Source organism: Mesoplodon densirostris, chromosome 1, assembly GCF_025265405.1.
Source record: "Mesoplodon densirostris isolate mMesDen1 chromosome 1, mMesDen1 primary haplotype, whole genome shotgun sequence".
Lineage (NCBI taxonomy): Eukaryota > Metazoa > Chordata > Mammalia > Artiodactyla > Ziphiidae > Mesoplodon > Mesoplodon densirostris.
In genome coordinates this window covers 33,683,804-33,704,492 of record NC_082661.1, presented here as the reverse complement: position 1 = coordinate 33,704,492, position 20,689 = coordinate 33,683,804, and the positions used below count along the sequence as shown (strand labels likewise).

Sequence of the window (20,689 nt, the reverse complement as noted above, 5' to 3'; positions counted from 1 at the left end):
GATCTGATTAAGGATATGCTTTAATTTGCGAAATTGTGTATTTAGAAATTCTTTTACAAGTATAAGGATTATATCACATTCACTGAGGGCTCTTAGCTCCTGAAATCAGTGACCATGGAGTCATCAGAGGGGTGGAAAGAGAAAAACTACAGGCTGAGCTCAGGCTGGCTGTCCTTACTGGTGCCTGCGTGGTCCCTGCTGGGAGGTGCCCACTCTCACCCGCAGGCTCTGGGACAATGGCTGCACCCATGCTGCTTCTGGCTCTCCTGCTTTTGCCTGCAGGTGGCGTTCACCGATGCCACCCAGGTTCTGATTAATAAAAACCGTCACCTCTTGCTAGAGAGCTGAAGGACCCCTAAATGTGACTTGCAAGGTTGTGGCACTATCTGCCAATTTAAATAAATGTAAGCTCTTCTGAACTGGCTTTAAGTTTGAATTTCACAATGAAAACCAAATCTGCCCCTTTTCTAAATTTCCCCTTCACAGTCCACCCTCTTCTTTTTGGTTGCATTTTCTGATTTTGTCTTTCAGTTTAACCACGTTTCTCCTTTTTTGTACAAACTCAACTAAGATCCATGCATAGATGTCCTTGAGGCTCACCGACCAACAGCCTTTTTGGGAGGGGACGTCTCTAAAGCCCTGCTCACCTTGGTCTGGGGTTACCAGATCTCCCTCGGCACTGGGGGAGTGCTTAACGGCAGTTTCTATTCTGCTGTCCTTCCCCTTGAATTGCCTCAGCCTCAGTCAGAACCTCCCACCCAATCCCCCCTAGTTCCTCCTCACTTTGTTTGGTGCTGACCCTCGGTGGTAACCAGCTGCCTGACCCCATACCGCCTCTACTGCACCAGCTGGCAGAACCTCCCTCCCTCCCGCCACTACCCCACCTCTGGCTTCACTCCACCTGTTATCACCATTTTTTTTCCTGCTTCCCCACCAGAACAACAAACCAGCACTCAGGAAACCTCTTAGAATGGATTTGCTCTAGCCAATTGTTTTCTTTCTGATACCAAAGCCAACATGATTTTTCCACATGTGTAACACTTTGCAACTGAGGGGCTCCTTGTTTCAAAACAGCATCTAAAAGCTCTTGACCAATGTTTTTAAATATATCATCTCCATCAGACCTCCTAATGTTGGAAAGACGTATCATTTGTCCCACTGTCCCCAAAACCGAGGACCAGAGGGGTGAAGGCATTTGCAGGAGGTCCCAGAGTTCCTGGATCTTTACTGGGTTCAAACAGATCAGAGAAGATGGGAAAATGAGCCACGCTGATGGAGAAAAGCCCGATCAGGACTAGCAGCCACCGACTGCTTCACAAAACAAGTCAAATTCAGAAGCTCAGCCCTCAGTAGCTTGAGCTGAGCTGTTTTCGGCTTGGAAAGAGCAAGCCGGGGTGGGGGACACTGCGGAGAACTCACCCTCTGGCTGAGGTGCAGGGCTGGCTGCTGAGTTTCAAGGGGGATTCAATAAAAACACACTCATTGAAAGGATAAAGTGAGAGAAGAGAGCAATCGTCTTAGGCTCAACTGTTTGAATCATGCTACCAGGACGGCTCTGGAGGAGACAGGCAGGGTCCTGGCAGGCTGTGATTCCAGCCCAGCCCCAACGAGGAATGTGATTGCTGAGGCAAACCCACTATGTTTAAAAACTTGGAAACAATCTGGTTCTCTCAGCCTCAATTTCTTTTATCTGCAAAACTAAAAGGTGCAAATAGACTGTCCATGAAATCCACGCTCAAATCTGTAATCTATGTAGACCTTTCTTTTCAGTTCTAGACACAGACATTGAACTGCCTTCTAGACATCCTCACCTACATGGTCCTCAGGCATCTTAAACCCAACCTGTCTCAAACCAACCCCAGCCCTGTTCCTTTGTCTTCCTTCACCCAAGCCAGAAAGCCAGGGAAATCAACCCCCTTCTCCCTCCCCTTGCTCCCCAGACCTAAGCAGTCACCAGGTCCTGCTTACTCCCTGCCCTCGACACAGCTCACATCAATCCCTCTGCTCTCTCCCTCCTGGGACTGCTCACGACCACTCGTCTGTACCTCTGCAGGAAGCACAGCACCACTCCCCGAGCCTGCAGCCCTGACTCCTTCCAATCATATTTGCAAATCACTGCCAATGATATTTCTAGAGAACATCTCAATTCGTCATTCCACTGCTGATTTTATTCATGCCACAAATATTTACTCAGCACCTACTAAGTGTCAAACACTCTCCTAGGTGGAGATTCAACAGAGGACAAAACAAAAAATTCCAGCCTCATGAATTCACTGTTTAAAACCATTTGGTGTTTTCAGGGAAAAAAAAGAAAGTAACTGTTTCTAGACTTTGGGGAAGGGAGTCTAGACAATCTTAAAGCCTTTTGTACTGCATGAAAAAAATTTTTTTGTATTTATAATGTAATGCTACTGTCATTCACTTTTTATTTGCTGCTGCTCTGTAAAACCTTTCTTTCATTCTCCCCAAAACAGAGGTGCTCACTCCTTCTTGGGTCCCATCATTGAATTTACCACACTGCATTCTGATTGTCATGTACAAGTGTGTAATTTCCCAATAACATTCTGAGCCCCTTGAGGCCAGGCAGTTTATCTTATGAATCATTGTATGCCTGGTGTCTAGCACTGTTGTTCACCAAATACATATTAGCGGAAAAAATGATTCTATGAAATTACATGCCTAAAAGCACACAGATTTCTGACATTTTTAAGGCCCAGGGGAGTCTCTAATCTTTCATGTAGCTCTTCAGGTAATGATTTGTGTTTTGATCTTACGATGGATTAAGGGAAATAATGTTTTCTCTAGTGGACCATCACCATTTAGGAAAGAGCAGCTTGTTCTTGAGTGCCACCTGCTGGCCAAATAGAGTAAAGCTCTTTGGTTAGGCAAAAAAATGTATTCGTGCCAATCAATGCCGAAATGATAAGTCATGATGAAAATACACCACTGACTTATAGATCTGATAACCCCAGGGAATTAAATTCAAAATGGGACATACACTGTGATTACAAGTATGAAAGATATATTTTTTGAGAGGAAGGACTGATGTTGTATTAGGATATTGGGGCTATGGGTGAATTTCTTCCTTTCTCTTCCCAGGTTCTTCTAATACTGTGATATGGAATCATGCTAATAAAATGCTAAACTGCAGTCTGCTCAAGATGTGAAAGTAGATTTAAGGCAACACCATCACTTCTCCAGTGACCACAGAGTTTTTGATCCTGGGCTATCGGTGACTCCTCTTTCTTCAGCCCTTGGGTTAAGTCAAGCCTTGCCAACGTTTCTTTCACGTTTCGTGTCCATGCAGTGAAAGGGGCCAGATTCAGTTCACAAGCAGCCTGCCTCAGTGCTAAGCAAGTTGGATTCTAGTTCATTAAGATTCACAGATGCGTTCATTTATTCAACAAACACTTACTGTGCATTTTCATATGTATCAGGCACTGCACTTATGTTGACTCTTCACCAATTCCAAATACGGAAAAACCTAACTCATTTGAACAAACTGGGAGAAAACCAAGCCTGAATGACTGAAAAATCCCCACATGGAAGAACAGCAGGAGGGAAAAGCTCATCTATTCCTGTCAAGTGTTTCATGAGAGCTGGGCTATGGCTGAAAAACAGAGGCCTCTGGACCTATTTCCATGATACAAATACAGTGCTTGGTAAATTAACACATCAAATATCTATGTACACCCGTACTCAGAGTGTCTGAAAGCAATCTGCTCTTTTAAAAAGTCTGCATGAGTCCCCCTCAATCCTGCTAACACACTGTTACACAAATGGTTATGTTGTTTCTTTAACCACTCAGAACAGTAACCCCCAGCACGCCTTTGGTTGACTGATTACCCAGGTTTGAATCGGTACCCGTGCAGGTGAGACTTTACTGCCGCCACCAGCAGATCTTGGCAGCCTCCTGGCCTAGAACGTCATCGCTCCTACTCTGGTGGTAGTTCTGCCACACACAGCTGTGGAACCTGGGCACACACTACCTTTCTGTGCTTGTTTCCTCACCTATAAAATGGGGATAAAAAATAACGCCTGATCCTGAAATGTTGAGGACTAAATCAGGTAAAGTATATACGATGCTAAGCACAGGGCCTGGCACATAGTAAACGCTCAATCAGTCGTTAAAATTATCATTTCATTCAAGACCTGCACTCTTAACTCTGATATCCTGTGGGAGCTGCCTTCCGAATACTTTTAACCCCTACAATCTATTTCATTCAGTTGCCACATTGCCTTTTTATTTACTAACTTTTGTTTGTTTGTTTTTGCGTGTTTTGCCCCTGAAACTATTAGGGGACTGCATCTTACGCTCCTATTAGAATACTCAGCATAAGGACTTCCCTGATGGCGCAGTGGTTAAGAATCCGCCTGCCAATGCAGGGGACACAGGTTCGAGTCCTAGTCCAGGAAGATCCCACATGCTACAGAGCAACTAAGCCCGTGTGCCACAACTACTGAGCCCTCGTGCCACAACTACTGAAGCCCACGTGCCTAGAGCCTGTGCTCTGCAACGAGAAGCCACCCCAAGGAGAAGCCTGCGCACTGCAACGAAGAGTAGCCCCCTCTCGCCACAACTAGAGAAAGGACGCACACAGCAACGAAGACCCAACACAGCCAAAAATAAATAAATAAATTTATATTAAAAAAAAAAAAGAATACGCAGCATAGTGCCTTAGATCCGGTAGAAATTCACTCAGCCAGCCGCTCGAAGAAATTTTTCACCAAAATACCCTAATCCCAGCTCATTGACTTTCAAATGAAACTACTCTTGCAAAATGCCTTCTTTGGCAAGATACGATAGGTTGGGTATGCCCAAGTGACCATAATATTTGCCCCCATACACTCAGCATTCAGACCAAGTCAGGCTTCTGTTTGAAGAGGTGAACTTTGCTCATTGTGGACTTACCCATTCCAAATGGAACAGGTAATAATGTGCCTTTCCTCCTTGTCATATTTCAAAGAATGAGATACAGATGGTGATATAATGGTGATGAGATGAGAAGCTGCTCCTACCAGAACAGCTCCCAAATCTATAGGGTGCACCAGGCAGTATGGAGATGCAGTCCTTGCCCTCATGGAGTTCATAATTTATTATAGTTATAAAAATACAAGAGCATAGGGCTTCCCTGGTGGCGCAGTGGTTGAGAGTCCACCTGCCGATGCAGGGGACACGGGTTTGTGCCCCGGTCCGGGAGGATCCCACATGCCGCAGAGCGGCTGGGCCCGTGAGCCATGGCCGCTGAGCCTGCATGTCCGGAGCCTGTGCTCCGCAATGGGAGGGGCCGCAACAGTGAGAGGCCCGTGTACCGCAAAAAAAAAAAAAAAAAAAGAGCATAAGTCAGGTAGACAGCAACAGAAGTAAGTGCCGTAAGAGGTACTAATGTGAGACTGGGTATAGGAAGGATCCGTTAGGGCCCATTTATACAAGTTAAAGTGCTGGCTATTCACCATGTTTGTCAGGGTAGGGAGCAGCACGGAAGCATTTTCGGCTGGGATAACAGCTGCAGAGTAAAGTACAAAGACAGGTAACCTAGGAGAGGACCTGGGATGGTTTGGGGACGGGAAAGGAGTCTGGTGGTCACCCCATGAAGAAGTGCGTGGGACGTGCATTCATCACTCAGGCAGAATTCTAAGAATTGGTATGGGGAAATAAACCAAGATCTCTGAGAATCAGACAAGTTAGCCCCCTCTTGGCCCCATCTTTACTCGTGATAGGTCCAGCCTGAGGACCTCACCCCACTCCCGCCTTTATACCAGATGTGGTCTTAGTCACCCACTCCGTTCCCCCAAAGATCAGCACACATTCTAAAGGTGAAGATGCCAACACAGGGAAAAGCTTATCAAAGGTAATATGAATCAACACAAAATTAATTTGGAAAAGGAGGAGGAAAAAAATAATTTGAAGACGATAATTGCTCACCAAACTGTACATCATTCAAATCCACTAGACTGATAGCAAAATACAACACAAGCCTCTTCCCGTTTCTGATATTTAATACATCAAGCCATGTAAACAGTGATAACTTACTATCCAGGAGGCTCTGAAGAAATTTCCGGAGTGGGGCTGACTGCTGAGCTCTGTAAATGTCAAAAAAAAAAAAAAAAAAAAAAAAGAATGTAGATGACTTACTTCGACTCAGATATTTCAAGCCAAGGGGAAAACGAGAGAAGTCCTTTTCCTTTCCTAATTTAGATAAAGCCCTCTGGGAGATGGGGAGCTTGGCTGGAAAGGTCTCAGTGCTGGCGGAAGGTGGTGCTCTTTCTCTAGAAGGAGGATTTCTGGGCTTTTGCCTCCCAGTGGCTGCAACCAGGGCTCTCTGGGTGGGTCGGGAGACGCCCCACTCCTTACATTTATCTCCAGTCGCAGGCCCACTGGAAAGATGGCCCACTGCTTGGCAACAGGCACTAGTGACATGGCCAGCACCCTCCAGCAGCTTATCCCCCACCCTCGGAGCCCCTGCCAAGCCCACCAGACTCCTTCATGCACCCACATGCCTCAGCCAGTGTCACCCAACACTTCAGGTACAGAACATACAAAAATGCATTTTACGGTGCTTTGTGTCCACCTAGGGGGGTGGGATAGGGAGGGTGGGAGGGAGACACAAGAGGGAGGGGATATGGGGATATATGTATACATATAGCTGATTCACTTTGTGATACAGCAGAAACTAACACACCATCGTAAAGCAATTATACTCCAATAAAGGTGTTTTTAAAAAAATGCATTTTAAAAGACCGTACTTTTAGATCATTTATTTACCCCTGCAGATTGAGAAGTGTGGAAATGGGGAGAAATGCAGTTTCACAAAACCTATTAATCACCATTTCAGCGTGACGGGAGGGAACATGTTATTAAATTACAGGCCCCTATGCACAAGGAAGAAAACCAAGAGTCTATGCAGAGAAAAAGCAGCATAATTACAGAGTTCAAGGTTTCTATTGTCTTGGAGAAAGAAAGGCAAAGGGTTCAATATATTTGTTTTTTAAAATAATGTGTTAGTTGAATACATCAACATGAAAGTTAACGTTTAAAGATGCTCCTGGGAATTCCCTGGCCATCTGGTGGTTAAGACTCTGCACTTCCACTGCCGGGGGCACGGGTTCGATCCCTGGTCGGGGAACTAAGATCCCGCAAGCCACACAGCACGACCAAAACCAAAAGCTCCTACCTCTACTAACGACCACTTCAAGGAAAACAAGCTCTGTGGAGGAGAAGGGTACTTGGGGAAAGGAGAGAAAGAAAAACACCAGGAGAAGGAAAAGGAAGAGATTGGGAGAGAGGGAGGATGACGGGAGGGGAGGCAGCCTTCGTCAGGGGCTCACCCCCGGCCCTCCTCTGCCCTCCACCCCCACTACTCCCGAGAAGGCACTGCTCTCACCTCCGCACCCATCCTTCCAGCCCCTTTGCCCGCACTGGGTCTCCCAGCCTAGGCACCTGCCCCGTTCTGGGTCTCCATCTTGGAAGAACTTTTGCACAACCCTGCTGAGTCCTCTGGAAACATTCCCCTTCCTTCCTTCCACAAGCACATGCTGCCAATCAGTGCTGTATCCCTGGGGGCTCCCCTGACTCTTCACCACATGCTCTACCTCTCATCAACTACTTACCCAGCAACCTCTGAAGTTTTTAGAAGCCTCTTGGTTACCAAATGCACTGACCTTCCCTCAGAGTCTATTTTTGGGGGACCCCTCGGGCAACTCTCATACTTGCTCCACCTCTCACGTTTCCTCCTCACTCTGGTTTTCTCTGACCTGTTTCCTCCTCCTGTTCTGTGTCATCCAACATCCCGACGGGTAGCTGCCTGTCTCCCATCCTTTCTCTCTGCATGACTCTCTCTTCGATCTGTAATCTACTCCCAGGGTGGGTGTCTCCACCTGCTCCCAGGGCTTCAACCATCACTTCTCTTCAGGTGACTCGGATTGACTTTCGACGTCCCTGCCTCTCGTGAGACCTAGTTTTCTATTTCCAACTGTGTACTGGATATTCCCTATATGATACCAAACAAACACCTCGAAAATAAACTACCTAAAACCACCTCCTTCATCTTACCTCTGCACTGATTTTCTCCCCACCTTTCTTCTGTGACATACTGATGTCCCCATTCTTCCAGGTTCCTGGCCAAAACCCTACAGTTGTCTGTGTCTCCATCCCATCCCCCAATTCTTTGTTCTTCACACCAATTAGTTAAAATGTCCCACTGCAATTTCCTCTGTGATTTCACATCTACCCTCATCCCTTCATGCTGGTGCCACTGGAGTGCTCACCCCTACATGCCTGGACTGCTGCAGTAGCCTCCTTGCCCTCTCAACCTCCAACTGGAGGTTATCCCTTCAGTTCAACCTCTCTAGAGCGAGGACACTAACCTTCCTAAAACACTAGTCCTGAATTACATCACTGACTTGAGGGCAAAATCAACCATCTTTTTAACCATATTTTTGGAGCCTCTACAACCCAGGGTCAACCCTCTTTTCCCAAACCTGCCTTCCACTATTATCACCCCCAATTTTCTATTACAGATGAATTCATCTACTTTATTCCTGAATCCATCCAAAACACGTTCACTTTTGTGCTCTCCACCATGCCTCAAATGGATGGTCCCCACTTTCGCCATGTACCTAAACTCCATCAATCCCTTAAGATCTTGGCCAACTCCTGAGAAGTCTTCCCTGATTTCCTGGAAGATTTCCCCCTCTTGTGAGCACTTAGAGGCTGTAGCGTTCATTTAGCTCTTACCAGGCATTGCTGTGTACTGCTGGAGATCTTCTGTTTATGAGTGTGACTAAGCTTTCATGTTCTTGAAGGCAAAGTCCACTCTTCTGCTGATTTAGAACCTCCCTCAGCACGTCACACACACGTTAGGGACTACGGGGAACGCATAATTGAACCAATGTCAAGATGACTCATTCATGCGTCAGACACCTCTTCGGGCCCACCTAGCCCCAGGCAGGGTTGTAGGTACTGGATGCCATCTCTGCCCCAAGGAGGCTGCGGTTACTGCAGTAGTTCTCTAGCTGCTGTCCGCCCTGCCACATGTCACAGAACCACTCTTATTACAGTACTTTGGAAAAAGTGCCTGCTGATTCACTTCGGGCTCCCCTCTGGCCCCCCAGCTCACTTCAGGACTTACCTGCAGCCACAGTCCTCCTTTAGACCCAGCTCAGACCTCCATTCCCACAGCAGCTACAGCTGGTGCCAGTCTCCGCCCTGGTTGGAGACTCAGCTCCCCACTATGCCCACCCCGTCACACATCTGCCTGACTGCATGCCCTGTCGCTCACCTTCTGTGCTCCCCTGGGCCTAACCGCTGGTCCTGCTGGCTGCCTCATCCTGCGGTGACTCTGAATTCCCAAACCCTAACTCCCCTGGATCTGCTTGCAGTGCTTGGCTTCTGCCCCTCTTATCCCAGGAGTCCCTGGCTGCGGCCATAATCACCTGCTTTGAGCCTCTGGCTCTACATGACTTCGTACCCAAGTCGCACACACTGGCGGCCTGACCCTCCTTGTCTCAGTTCTGCTTAAGAATAACATGGTCCAGTAGCATTTTCCATTTATCCTGCCACAGTCTGTGGACGTCCTAGCCTCTTCAGCAGTGTCCGCATTCCTTTTTTATTTTCTATAAAGATACCCTTTCCTTGTAAGCATCTCCTTTGTTTTGTCAGGGAACCCTGGGGGTAGTTCTCCAAACATTTGGTATTTTTCTTCGCCTTGGGAGCCCATTTACCCTGGACTCTCTCTCTTTCTGACATATCCTTTAATAAACCACATTGGGACATAGCTCCCTTTAAAAACATCAATGTAGGCAGAGTTTCAAACGCTTGTGGCCAGGTTGTCTGGCCTCCGGAGTGCATTTTTTCATTAAGAATTTTCTGACCTTTCAAGTTACAAATACTACTATTCTGACAGTGCCTTGCACGCAAGAGGCACTCGAATCACAGCCGCTGTGTTTTTGAAAATGATCTCTGAGGTCGGTATCTCCCAGGGCTGCAAAAAAGACACGGAAGTTGCCCAGAAAAGGCTCCCTGAAAACTCAGAGAAGGTATACACACAAGGGGGCAGAAGGGGAGTTAAAAGGGTGACCCCTTGAAAGCAGAGAAAGAGGATGGTAAGCGGGGGGGGGGGGGGGAGCAGTTAAATCACCAGCCACCCTGCATATATATTTGAAAAATCCCCTTTAAGGAAGATGCCAAGCTCAAAAGAAATCCAAACAAAACTTAAGCTGGGGGTCAGGGGTGATCTAAAACAGGAGTCAGAAAGCCAGGCAGCTTAAAAATGACCAGCATAACCATTCATCACCCCCAACTACATCAAAAACCATAGAACAAAGAAGAAAGCAACGGGAACTGAGGGCACGAGAAAAACTCAGAAATACCTGTGACAGGTTTGCACTGGGTGCTTTATTAAGCGTCTCCGTTTTTTCTAAATCTGCCTCTAACTCTGTTTGGCAGAGGTTGAGATCTTTCTCTAGATTAGTCTGGTTCAAGAAAGAAAAGATGGGAAAGAGGGTTTTAGTTAGGAGGAAAGGCAGACAGCATGGAAGGTTACGTTTGAAAAACGAGTTTGTTTAGTATCATACATTAATAAGGCAAAGATGGCATGACTAAAACACAAGAGCTTACTAGAAATGAGTTAAAGACAGGAAAACAGAGAATGCAACATTAGGCAGAGAGAATACAAATCCCGTGGTAATCAGAGCTCCAAAACTCTACTGTACTTGCTAGAGAGAGGAACTACACAGACCCCAGAAACCTACCTTTTAGGAAATACCTATTTTCTTATTTTCAGAGTATGGTGACTATGACGCATACTATATGTCAGAAGAATAAGCAGTTGCTTTAAAAACCTCTACGCATTAGTATAAGTCTTAGAGACTTTGTTAAACTGTTTTATCACCAAGCCCCAAAAAAAAAAGTTACAATCAAGTTAAAAATAAAAGGGGGGGGGGAATTTAATAAAAGAAAAAAGCCCACAACACACGCACACTAGCCAGGCCAGAGCGCACACACACAGCCCACAGTGGAATTACCTTTCTATCCTCTCTAGGAAGGATAGAGCAGTCTCCAGGAGTATAATCCCATATCTTTTTGGGAGGCTGACGGGAAGCAGAGGAGGAAATGAAGAAATGAGCATAAAGACATAAAGACAAACATGGAGACCGGCTCAAACCAAGAGGGGCAACACTAGGAGAACTGTCTCAACACAGAAAAGTGAACTAAAAACAAAAGGAGGGGGCACCCTGTCTCCTGAGGCCACCTGGGGACCCCATGGAACTCAGGAGCTGGAAATGTTAAAGTGGGAGGTTTATTTCTGCATCTCTGTCTCAAGAGTCAATCACTGTTGGATTCTAAATATTGAAAACTTTAAAAAGAACAAAGGAAAAAAAAAGCATTAACGCCAATTTGAACAAAAACAAACATTTAAATTCCTCATTGTTCTTTTCCAACTAAGATGGACACTGAGAGCCTACATTTTGGAAGCTAGTCTTCTCCCCTGTAAAATTCATTGTCTTCATAAACGTGTGAATTTGGAGATCTAACCAAGGGTGGGTACGTGGTGCTAAATGTGCTTCCTGTGGCTTGTGGCAATGAAATCCATGTATGAAACAGGTGTTAAATATTGCACTGTAGAACTAGACAATTTCACTAATTTAAAAAAAATCTCCTTTTACAATTTAACTAGACTTTGATAATACTGCTGATGGTAGAGTCAAACCTTCCATCTCTCTTAGAAGGCAGAGTTTATACTTTGAATTTAAACAGTGAACTGTAAGGTTATTTTTATTTTCTCCTTTAACTGTTTATGTTAGAATTAGAACTGCATTCCCGAAGTAGGAATCTGCCAGGAGAATTGTTTTAAGCGGGGTCCAGAGGGTAGGACATCTGGAAGTTACAAGCCGCTTCTATCTTTGCAACCTCTCTTCCACTAAGTAAACCTTCGTGTTCTGCCCACTTAGACTTGAAATTTCTTACACAGTGACCTCTGAGGAGATGAGATCATTAATAACTCCTATCATTCTGTGCAGATTTCATCATAACCAACTCTATGGAAACATTCAAATTAGTTTTACATTTTGCCCCAAGCTTACTTACAGAAATCACATCAATTTCTGTAGAAATTAGGGGGAGAAAAAAGAAGAAAAAGCTGACACTCCAGGCCAAATAAAAAGTAATTGATTTTACAAATGAAACGTAATTGATTCCAAGGTGCCTTCACCAGTAACTCCTGTATGTAATATAAATTGCATATATTCTGCAATTTGTAAAGTAAGTGCCACTGACAATTACCATTCATCTTTAAGCACTTAATACAGTTGGATTGTTCATCTGGGGATGGAGATGTTTTCAAGTCACTGATGGTAGCTCTACTCAGTTACTTACTGCAAAAAATAAGACAGTGCTTACAAATTAAATTGGTTTTAAATAATCTTCCCCCAAATGGTCCCTGGAGTCTTAAATTAGTTGATATCCTACAACTCATTAGACCTAAAAGGTATTACAGTCAGGAGCTTGCTGAAACTTCAGCTCATTTTGGGTGGCTTTAAGTGAAGGGGCCAAGGAAGAAAGGAGTTCAGGATAAATGTCTAAAGTTCTAGCAGGCTTTACTAGGGGCAAGTGGGTCCTAGGTTCATATGGCGTAAAAAGGAGAAACAATGATCCACGTGGTTTGATAGTAGTTTTAATTTCATTCTGCTTCTGAATGACTGAAAAATCTTCCAAAACAACTGCCATGGATTATACTCCTTTTATTTATGTCTCTTGCTCTTTTGTGGCCCAGAGTTGATTGGGGTAGGAGAGGAGTGAAGAAAAAATTTCTCCCCATCACACCTTCCTCCCAAACTCTGGGAGCCATCAACCTGGTTCAACCAGATAACAAGCCCACCCTTAGGATGACTCAGACCATAAGCACCCGTTCACCTCAGTGCTGTTCCTCAGGATATAGGCATTGATTAAGCTATTTTGGCAAGTCTTCAAAAGTATCATCTTCTATTACTTTAAAAGACCTACACAAAAAAGAGGTAGTCCCATTTAAGAAGGACTCTAAGGTCTATGCAAGGAACACTCTGGCTTCAGAGAAAATGACCTTTTGGAAAAGCATCTCTAAGTCTTTAAATAATTAAGAGGCAATTAGGAATACAAATTATAGGAAGGTCCCCGTACGCAAATGGACCGTGTTGTCAACATTTGTCTGGATTGGTTGTGTGGGCTCAGACTACAGTTTCCAGCAGAAACGATGCTAATTCACGGAGCTATTCACGGAGCCTATCTAAATATGCTGTGACTGAAATGCTGTCTACTGCTAATGAAAAGAGTATTATTTACGATGACAGATTTAATAAAACAAACCAATCACAATTAATTAGAAAAAAATGGCTTTATAACTTTTCCTAAAAGTTAATATTTCAGTAAAACTAAAATAGTTATTTGTTATCTGGCAAATGAAGAGATGGCTAGAAATTTGTGGATTCTGAACAGGGTTTCAAAACTCAGTGGCATAGACTCCTTATTATAAACAATTTAAAGCTAATATCTTTTGCTTTCTCTGATGAAAGCATGGCATTATTATTGCGTGTACCAATCATGGTCTTTTTTTTGAGGGGGCAGGGGTACACATTTCTGCAGGTTTTTTTGTGAGATAATTGAGCAGTTTTGTTTTTTTTTTTTTCTTTTTGCGGTATGCGGGCCTCTCACTGTTGTGGCCTCTCCCGTTGCGGAGCACAGGCTCCGGATGCGCAGGCCCAGCGGCCATGGCTCACGGGCCCAGCCGCTCCGCGGCATATGGGATCCTCCCAGACCGGGGCACGAACCCGTATCCCCTGCATCGGCAGGCGGACTCTCAACCACTGCGCCACCAGGGAGGCCCGAGCAGGTTTTAAGAAAAAGAAAAGGAAAAGGGTTAGGATACTGTTAAATCTTTGCATGTGGAAGAGACTGCGTGAGGTAGACTTCATTGATGTGTGAATGGTGGACAGCAGAGGAAACAGGGAGAGAGAGGAGAAGTGAGGGGTGTAACAAAGCTTTGGGGAGGAGATGGTGCAGACTTTGGGTTGGATGCTTCCCTCTCTGGTCATTAGGTGGCGCTGTTCATCCAGGACACCTCGGCTGACGTTAGGTGACAGTGTCAGGGAGGGGACAAAGTGGGAGGAATGCCTGTTCCTACAAGAAGGGGTGTTTGCAAGGCAGGTGCTCCTAACTCAGAAAATGACTGAACATTCAACCAAAGCTCAGCAGTTCCAGAGCAACAGTTAAATTTCTCCATCTTCATCTTCATTAAAAAATGTACTACAGAATTTAACATTTTACTGAACTATAAAGTTAATTGCTATCTGCAAATAAAACTATCACTCTAAATCATGGTGATTCAAATGCCGATTCAATGCTTAAAGTCTCATACAAACATCTAATAAAATGTTTTATTTTTATACACTAAATCCCTCCACCTGTAAATTCTTTTTGCAGCTGTAATAATTAAGACTTTAAAGTAACTGGAGCTTTAAAGTCAGTTTCCAGTCATCTCCAGTGGAAAAATGAGCTCAATTCTCCCTTTGGTTTGATGCTCCTTTGGGTGCAAGTCCAAGAAAATCCTGCTTTAAGTGCCAAAAATCAATTTGTACCAAAGCGAACTCGGACACATCACAGGGAAGCTACAGGCTATTGGGCTGAATACTAAGTTTGCTACAATTCCTAACTCTCATTTCTAATTTTGGGAAATATTATCCTACCTCATAGAAATCATTCCCTAAAAGTCGCCTGTAACAGGATGGCATTCGAGGATCACCTCTGCATAGAGAGGCCCGTTTCCACTTGCGCTGGCACTTCCCTTTCATGTGTGCTTCTAAAATTTCTATTTAAAGCAGTGACAATGCTGGTCTTTCTCAGTGTGTAATGCGTTTTCCTGGTTGTCTTCAGTACACCATGAAGACTTTGGTCAAGGAACTGAACCAAAGGCCGAAATAATGCAATCTACAAGGTGTGTGGTATTTGTTGCTAGTGGTGGGAGGTCCTGAAACAAGCAATGACTTAGCCATGTCTCCTGGGGGATTTTCTAGCAAGAAATGCTGTCTAGAGCTCACTGTCCTTTCTTGGTGAAGTAAGCAATGGAAAGCTCACAGGTTGTAGCGAGAATAGACAATCCCACCACTGACAGCCAACAAGGCTGCTCCCCACTTCCTGAATTCTTTACAAATAGGTCTGATTTTTTAATCAGCAACAATGCATCAACAGCACTATGAAAACAGGTGTCTATAACCACTGAAGCTATTAAACTTACCGGTTTCCCAAACTCCAATTCCGAAAAGAATTTATACCAAGGTTCATTCTTTAAATCTATCTCTTCTGGGCTTATATCCCGACTCTATAAGGGTTGGTGATAGGGAAATGGAAGAGAGAGAAGGATAACATTATGCAGAGATTACATAGGAACCGGCCAGTAGAGATGCAGTGGTTTCCAGAAATATACAGCACCTGCATTCAACAGCAGCGATCATCCATTTCTTTACTGACATGAGCAAAATCAGGGGAGCTGAAACAGGCGGGAAAGGATGTGTTTATGAAAACAGGCACACTGAGGTAGGGAGCAGTGAGGGAGTCATTCTCTGTCCCAAGGCAGAGGGACGACAGATGGAGAACGCTGCACCACACTGCCGCCTTCCCAACAGATCTGAACATGGGCATGACAGTTTCCCTTGGCAATTGTCAGAGTGGTGGGAGAAAAGAGAGCCCTTATCCCTCTTTACAAAGAGCTATTAGTTAAGAGCAAATAACTTGGGGAACACATCAAACGTTTAGCCATCTATGTCAGATGAGTACAGCAAACACTTTTTATGGGCTAGTACAGTTTTAGTACTTATTTGCAAGGCTGCCTTAAGGTTTTCAAAATAAGCAGCAAATACTGACGCTTTTATAAAAGCCAATTTGTTAATACTGCATCTTTAATGGCACATGAGTAGGTGAGAAACCATGTCCCATACAGAGTAAAGTGAAAGATGATGTAAGTAAAAACAGTAGACACAAGTGAAAAAACATTTTAAACAAGCATCCATGGGGGATGAATACAGACAGAATATACTTTGTGTTCTACGAAATAAACATTAAAGAACTAGGGAAAAAATAAAGCAAGGGAAAAGCTGAACAAGACAGATAACAGAACGATAGGGGGGGAAAAACTTTGGGGTTATGTTACAAAAATAAGTTAGATTTCTCATTTTATACGACTCTAAAAAGTAGTTCACAGACTGATAATATGATTCCATGGGATTTCATGTTTAATCAAATATTTATAAAGTTCTGGTACCTTGCTCTGTGGAAGAGCATGTGTTCCCGGAAATAATTAGTTGGAAAATGAATGCCTGGAAAGCAAATCAGGTTTCCCCTTAATAAACCGGAGATATGGTCACATCAGATAGAAGTGTGAGAGGCTCGCGGCTTAATTCCTACGGGTATATACGTTTCAAAAAATCTTGATAGTCACAAAAGAGAGAGGTGGTGATATGCTGACAACAATATGAAATAGAAAATGTACATGTTCCACTGTGATTGAAAACATCATAAGAAACTTCACGCCCTCAGGGCCACGACACATGAGGAAGGAAACTGCAGATCCTGTGGACGCATCTCCAAGTGACTCCTTCACAAAGCTGCTCCTCCTGGATACATTTTTCTTAACATTCAGTTAACAGGCCTTTTGTAGCTTATTGAAATGACTGTAAACTTCCTTAGTGACCTTTACCAATCTCTTCAAAAATCCCCATAAGAATCTTTACCATTATTTCTACTTTTGCTTTAAATAGAGGAAAATATGGCAGAGGACTTTTCTTCAAAAGAAATTAACTGGATAGACGTTCGTTGAAATCAAAGGGAAATATATATTGAAACAGAGTCTGCCCTCTTGAATCCAGATTAAAACCTCCTCCAACTGTCTTTAGGGGCGTAGGGCTTAAACCTTGGAGAATGCGTGTTCCTTCTCAATGGATTTTGCAATTATGTAAAATAATGGATTCTGTATTTATTCAGTGAAATGAGGCGCAATATCTACAAAGACACCACTATTCAGGAGAGACAGTTTAGACACAGGGACACCCCAGATCCTTGTATGATGGGGTTTCATGAAACCTATTTCATGTTTATTATTTTAAAAGACTATTTATAAATTGCTCTCTGGGAGTAGTTTCTTTTCATTAAAAAAAAAAAAAGTATCAACTCTTTCAGGAAACTGCCTGAATGTTTTGGTCCTCAGTCCTGAAAGAATTAACCCATTTTATTGTCAAAGGTTGTTTGCAGATTGTTTTACTGCTGAGGTTAATGCCGGGCTGAGAACTGAGTCAGGAGGTATGTCAACCAGCTTGGACCCAGAGCAGCCAGCCTCAGCCCTCTGAGCTGCCAGAGAGAAAGTTAAAGAGGCAATACCACACAGCATTTGATTCTGCATTTATAACTCCACTACATATCCAAGTACAGAACAGACAGGCAGAAAACGTCCTTCTGGATGCAGAACAGGCTCTCTGTACTGGCAGGCAAAGCAGATTCCACAAGGCCAGGCTGAGTTCTCTGCTACCGGTGGCTATCTCTTCCCAGCTTGGCAAAATCCTCAGAAAAGGCAGGTGACTTGAGAGGGACACCTGATTGTCCTGAAGGACAGTTTTGCTGCTTGGACGGGAGCCAGAGACTAGCTTCAGATTTTAATTAAATAATCTGAATGTAGCCCGGTCATTTACATGGCACTTTATAATGGTCATAGATCTTTAAGCCACATTATCACACATGATCCTCTCACTCAGTGCTTCAGTGAGGCTGGCAGGCCAGATAATAATTTCATTTTATAGATGAAAACACTGTGGTTCAGAAAGGTTAAGCGATGTCCCAAGACATAAGGCAGAGTCAGAATTCAAACTCAGAACTCCGACCTTGCAATTCCTAGTCCAGTGCTGTTTACATTTCTCATACTCCCCATGAGAAGGGGGCGGGCCTGCTTAGTTTGTGGATGACACTAAGCTAAAACAGGGGCAAGTGACAAACTTGAAAAGTCAGGAAGGAATTCAAGGTGACAGTGAAATGGGAAGAAACCAAGTTGGGTAAATCCCCTTGTTTTACACTTTCAAATATATATCGTGTCTGTGATAATGATTTTAATGTCTGTCCTTCCTACTATACCCCTATGGGAGCAGGAACTCCAACATCTAATGCAGAGCTTGGCACATCAAAGTTATTCTATACAGCAGACCCTTGAACAGTGCGGGCATTAGGGGTGCATGCAATCGAAAAATCCAAGTATAATTTACAGTTGGCCCTCTGTAGCCATGGTTCCTCTATATCCACAGATCCAACCAACCACGATTGTGTAGGGCTATAGCATTTACTATTGAAAAGAATCCATGTATAAGTTGACTGTGCAGTTCAAACCCATGTTGTTCAAGGGCCAATTGTATATATTTATTGAATTGAGCTGAAGTTCAGTTCTATAAGGGACTTTGGAGGAAAGTAAAAGGAACACAGCCTGAAAAAAGCCATTTCTGACAAAGCAAGGACTGACCAACAGGTCTCCAATTCCAAGACCAGAAGAGGAGAAAATGGACTCATACTATGATAAGAGGGAGGCCAAACAGTTATGAAGAACTTCATATGAGTTTGCCAAACAGCTGAATGGGTCACCAAGACTGTGAATCTCCTGGGGGGATTCTGAAGGTAGCACAGTGTTTGTCTGTCTGGGATGCTGTGGGTTTGCTCCAGGGACAAGATGTGCTCTAAGGCAACCTTTACAGCCTACTCTTCAAATCTTTGTGTGAACAACAGACAGAGAGATGTGCCTGTGAGGCCACAATTTAAATTGCCAGGCTTAAGCAGACACGGGCACCTCCATCTGGAAAAGAATTGGGGAGAAAAGTGGATTTTCCCCCTTAAAAGGAGATGTGCATTTCTGAGAGCACATTTAGATTCTTACATCTGTCTGTCTCTAGTTAGTATACTTATTCACAGTTAACAACAACAAAAATGTATGTGTGTGTGTGTGTGTGTGTGTGTGTGTGTGTGTGTGTGTGTGTGCGGTGGTGGGGTGGTGGCTGTGGAAGGAAGGGGGTTCCTCAAATTCTGGTAAACCCGGCACTGGAAACCAAAAGGCAGGACTCACGTGCTGAAACTCACACTCCAACGTTTCTGCTCATGTGGCAAAAATAGCAGGAAAAGAAATTCAAAAATAAAGGACGAATTCAACCCCTGTGAAGCGTAGACTGTGAAAAGATGAAGATCCTCTCTAAAATGAAAAATGACTCTTTGGGAAGAACAGCGCTAAACAGAGGGAAAGGCACGAAACTAAAACAGCTGGAGAGTGATGTTCCTCCCTGGCCAGCCTTTGGTGTTATGTCCTAACTGGGTTGGCCCAGGTCCTGGTACAACCAGGGGGCTTCCTGTGTGGGAACACCCAGACGGTGCTTGGCAATCCATGTGTATGGTCACCACAACTCCCCAAAGAGGGCCCCGTGGGCAGTGTGTGCTACTTTTCGGGGTCTGTAAAAACAATATAAATGATCCCAAGGACTATGACATGGAAGGCTTTGTGACCATTGTGGTATCAGTGAGACAAATAAAACTATGTTCCTGTTTTTTTCCTAGTTTTGAATCGTGGTCAAATTATTAGGAACCAAGGAAAGGAGGAGGAAACAAAGGAGAAATTAAGGGGCAAGCCTTCAATAAATCAATGACCGTCTATGAACAATAATAAATAATAAACTGCCAACACAAAAGCACCCAAAGGCCTACAGAGTCTCTAAAATCATTGAAGTGCACTGACATGTGATGGTGTGTCCACCACTTGTTATTCAAGTGTCGGGACTATACTCAAAGGACATGACATTCTCTCTAGGAAGACCTGTAGGGAGGATTACCTTCCGTACTTGTTACTTTCTAAGAGAGAGAGAAACTCCAATGCAGGGTGGAGCCAGAGGCAAAATTCTCCGCTCCTCTCAGAACTTTTTGCTTAAAATAACTGTGGTGCACAGTAAACGCTGAAGAATGACAACTCTGAAGCATTTCTGTGACCTGTTGAACCTTTCTTCCTAATTAAAATTACTTATCCCTTTGTGCTTTTAAAGATGTCACCTTTTTATTTTATTAAAAGTCAAATCAATTATTCCTTAAAAACATGTAGAGCAAAAGAGGTGGAGGGAGAATAATTTGAGCCCACATTTCAGAGGCCTACTTATTCTGGACTCAGTGTGGTAACAGCATTTTAATAAGAATCAATCCCCAGCATGATAATTCCATCCTGCTGGCACAGCTGCAGGGTTTATAGAGCTTTGGAGGATCCCTTTAACCATGTTCAGAATTCTGAAACCAGCTTTTTCTAATGAAGGGTGAATAAAAGGAAACGTGATCGGCAGATATGAAACTAATCAGTTTGTAAAAATTCTCCCCTGCTTTTGCAGGGTGGTCTGCTATGCCCATACAGGCCATTTTCCCCACTGATAATTGCTTGGAGATGTGAACTTGTATAGGGAACCATAAACCAGACTGAGTTATGAAATTCATCCTCTCTATTGCACTTGTCAGAATAGGAAGGCCTAAAAGACATACTCTAACAGCCTGGGGCTTTTTTCCCCCAAGTCACATCATCATATTAATTATTTGGCTTTTAATGATGTACTAGTAACTTCTACAAACTTTGCACATGTTCAAATAAGTCACCTAAAAACCCCCAACTTT

At 43.9% G+C, this 20,689-nt stretch overlaps 1 protein-coding gene across 10 annotated transcripts in view; it reads right to left on the bottom strand.

Annotated features, from left to right (window-relative positions):
• The window catches only part of SORBS1 (sorbin and SH3 domain containing 1), a 204,108-nt gene that overhangs the window by 40,325 nt on the left and 143,094 nt on the right, over nucleotides 1-20,689 (bottom strand). For 5 of the 10 annotated variants that reach the window (XM_060101735.1, XM_060101746.1, XM_060101771.1 and 2 more), the window contains 2 exons: nucleotides 15,267-15,350; nucleotides 6,035-6,084 (listed from right to left, as the gene is read on the bottom strand). In XM_060101735.1, coding sequence (XP_059957718.1) covers nucleotides 6,035-6,084; nucleotides 15,267-15,350 — 134 coding nt within the window. Of the gene's footprint in view, nucleotides 1-6,034; nucleotides 6,085-10,371; nucleotides 10,474-11,025; nucleotides 11,092-15,266; nucleotides 15,351-20,689 lie in introns of all 10 variants that reach the window. The other 5 variants (XM_060101755.1, XM_060101778.1, XM_060101765.1 and 2 more) reach the window with 2 other exon arrangements.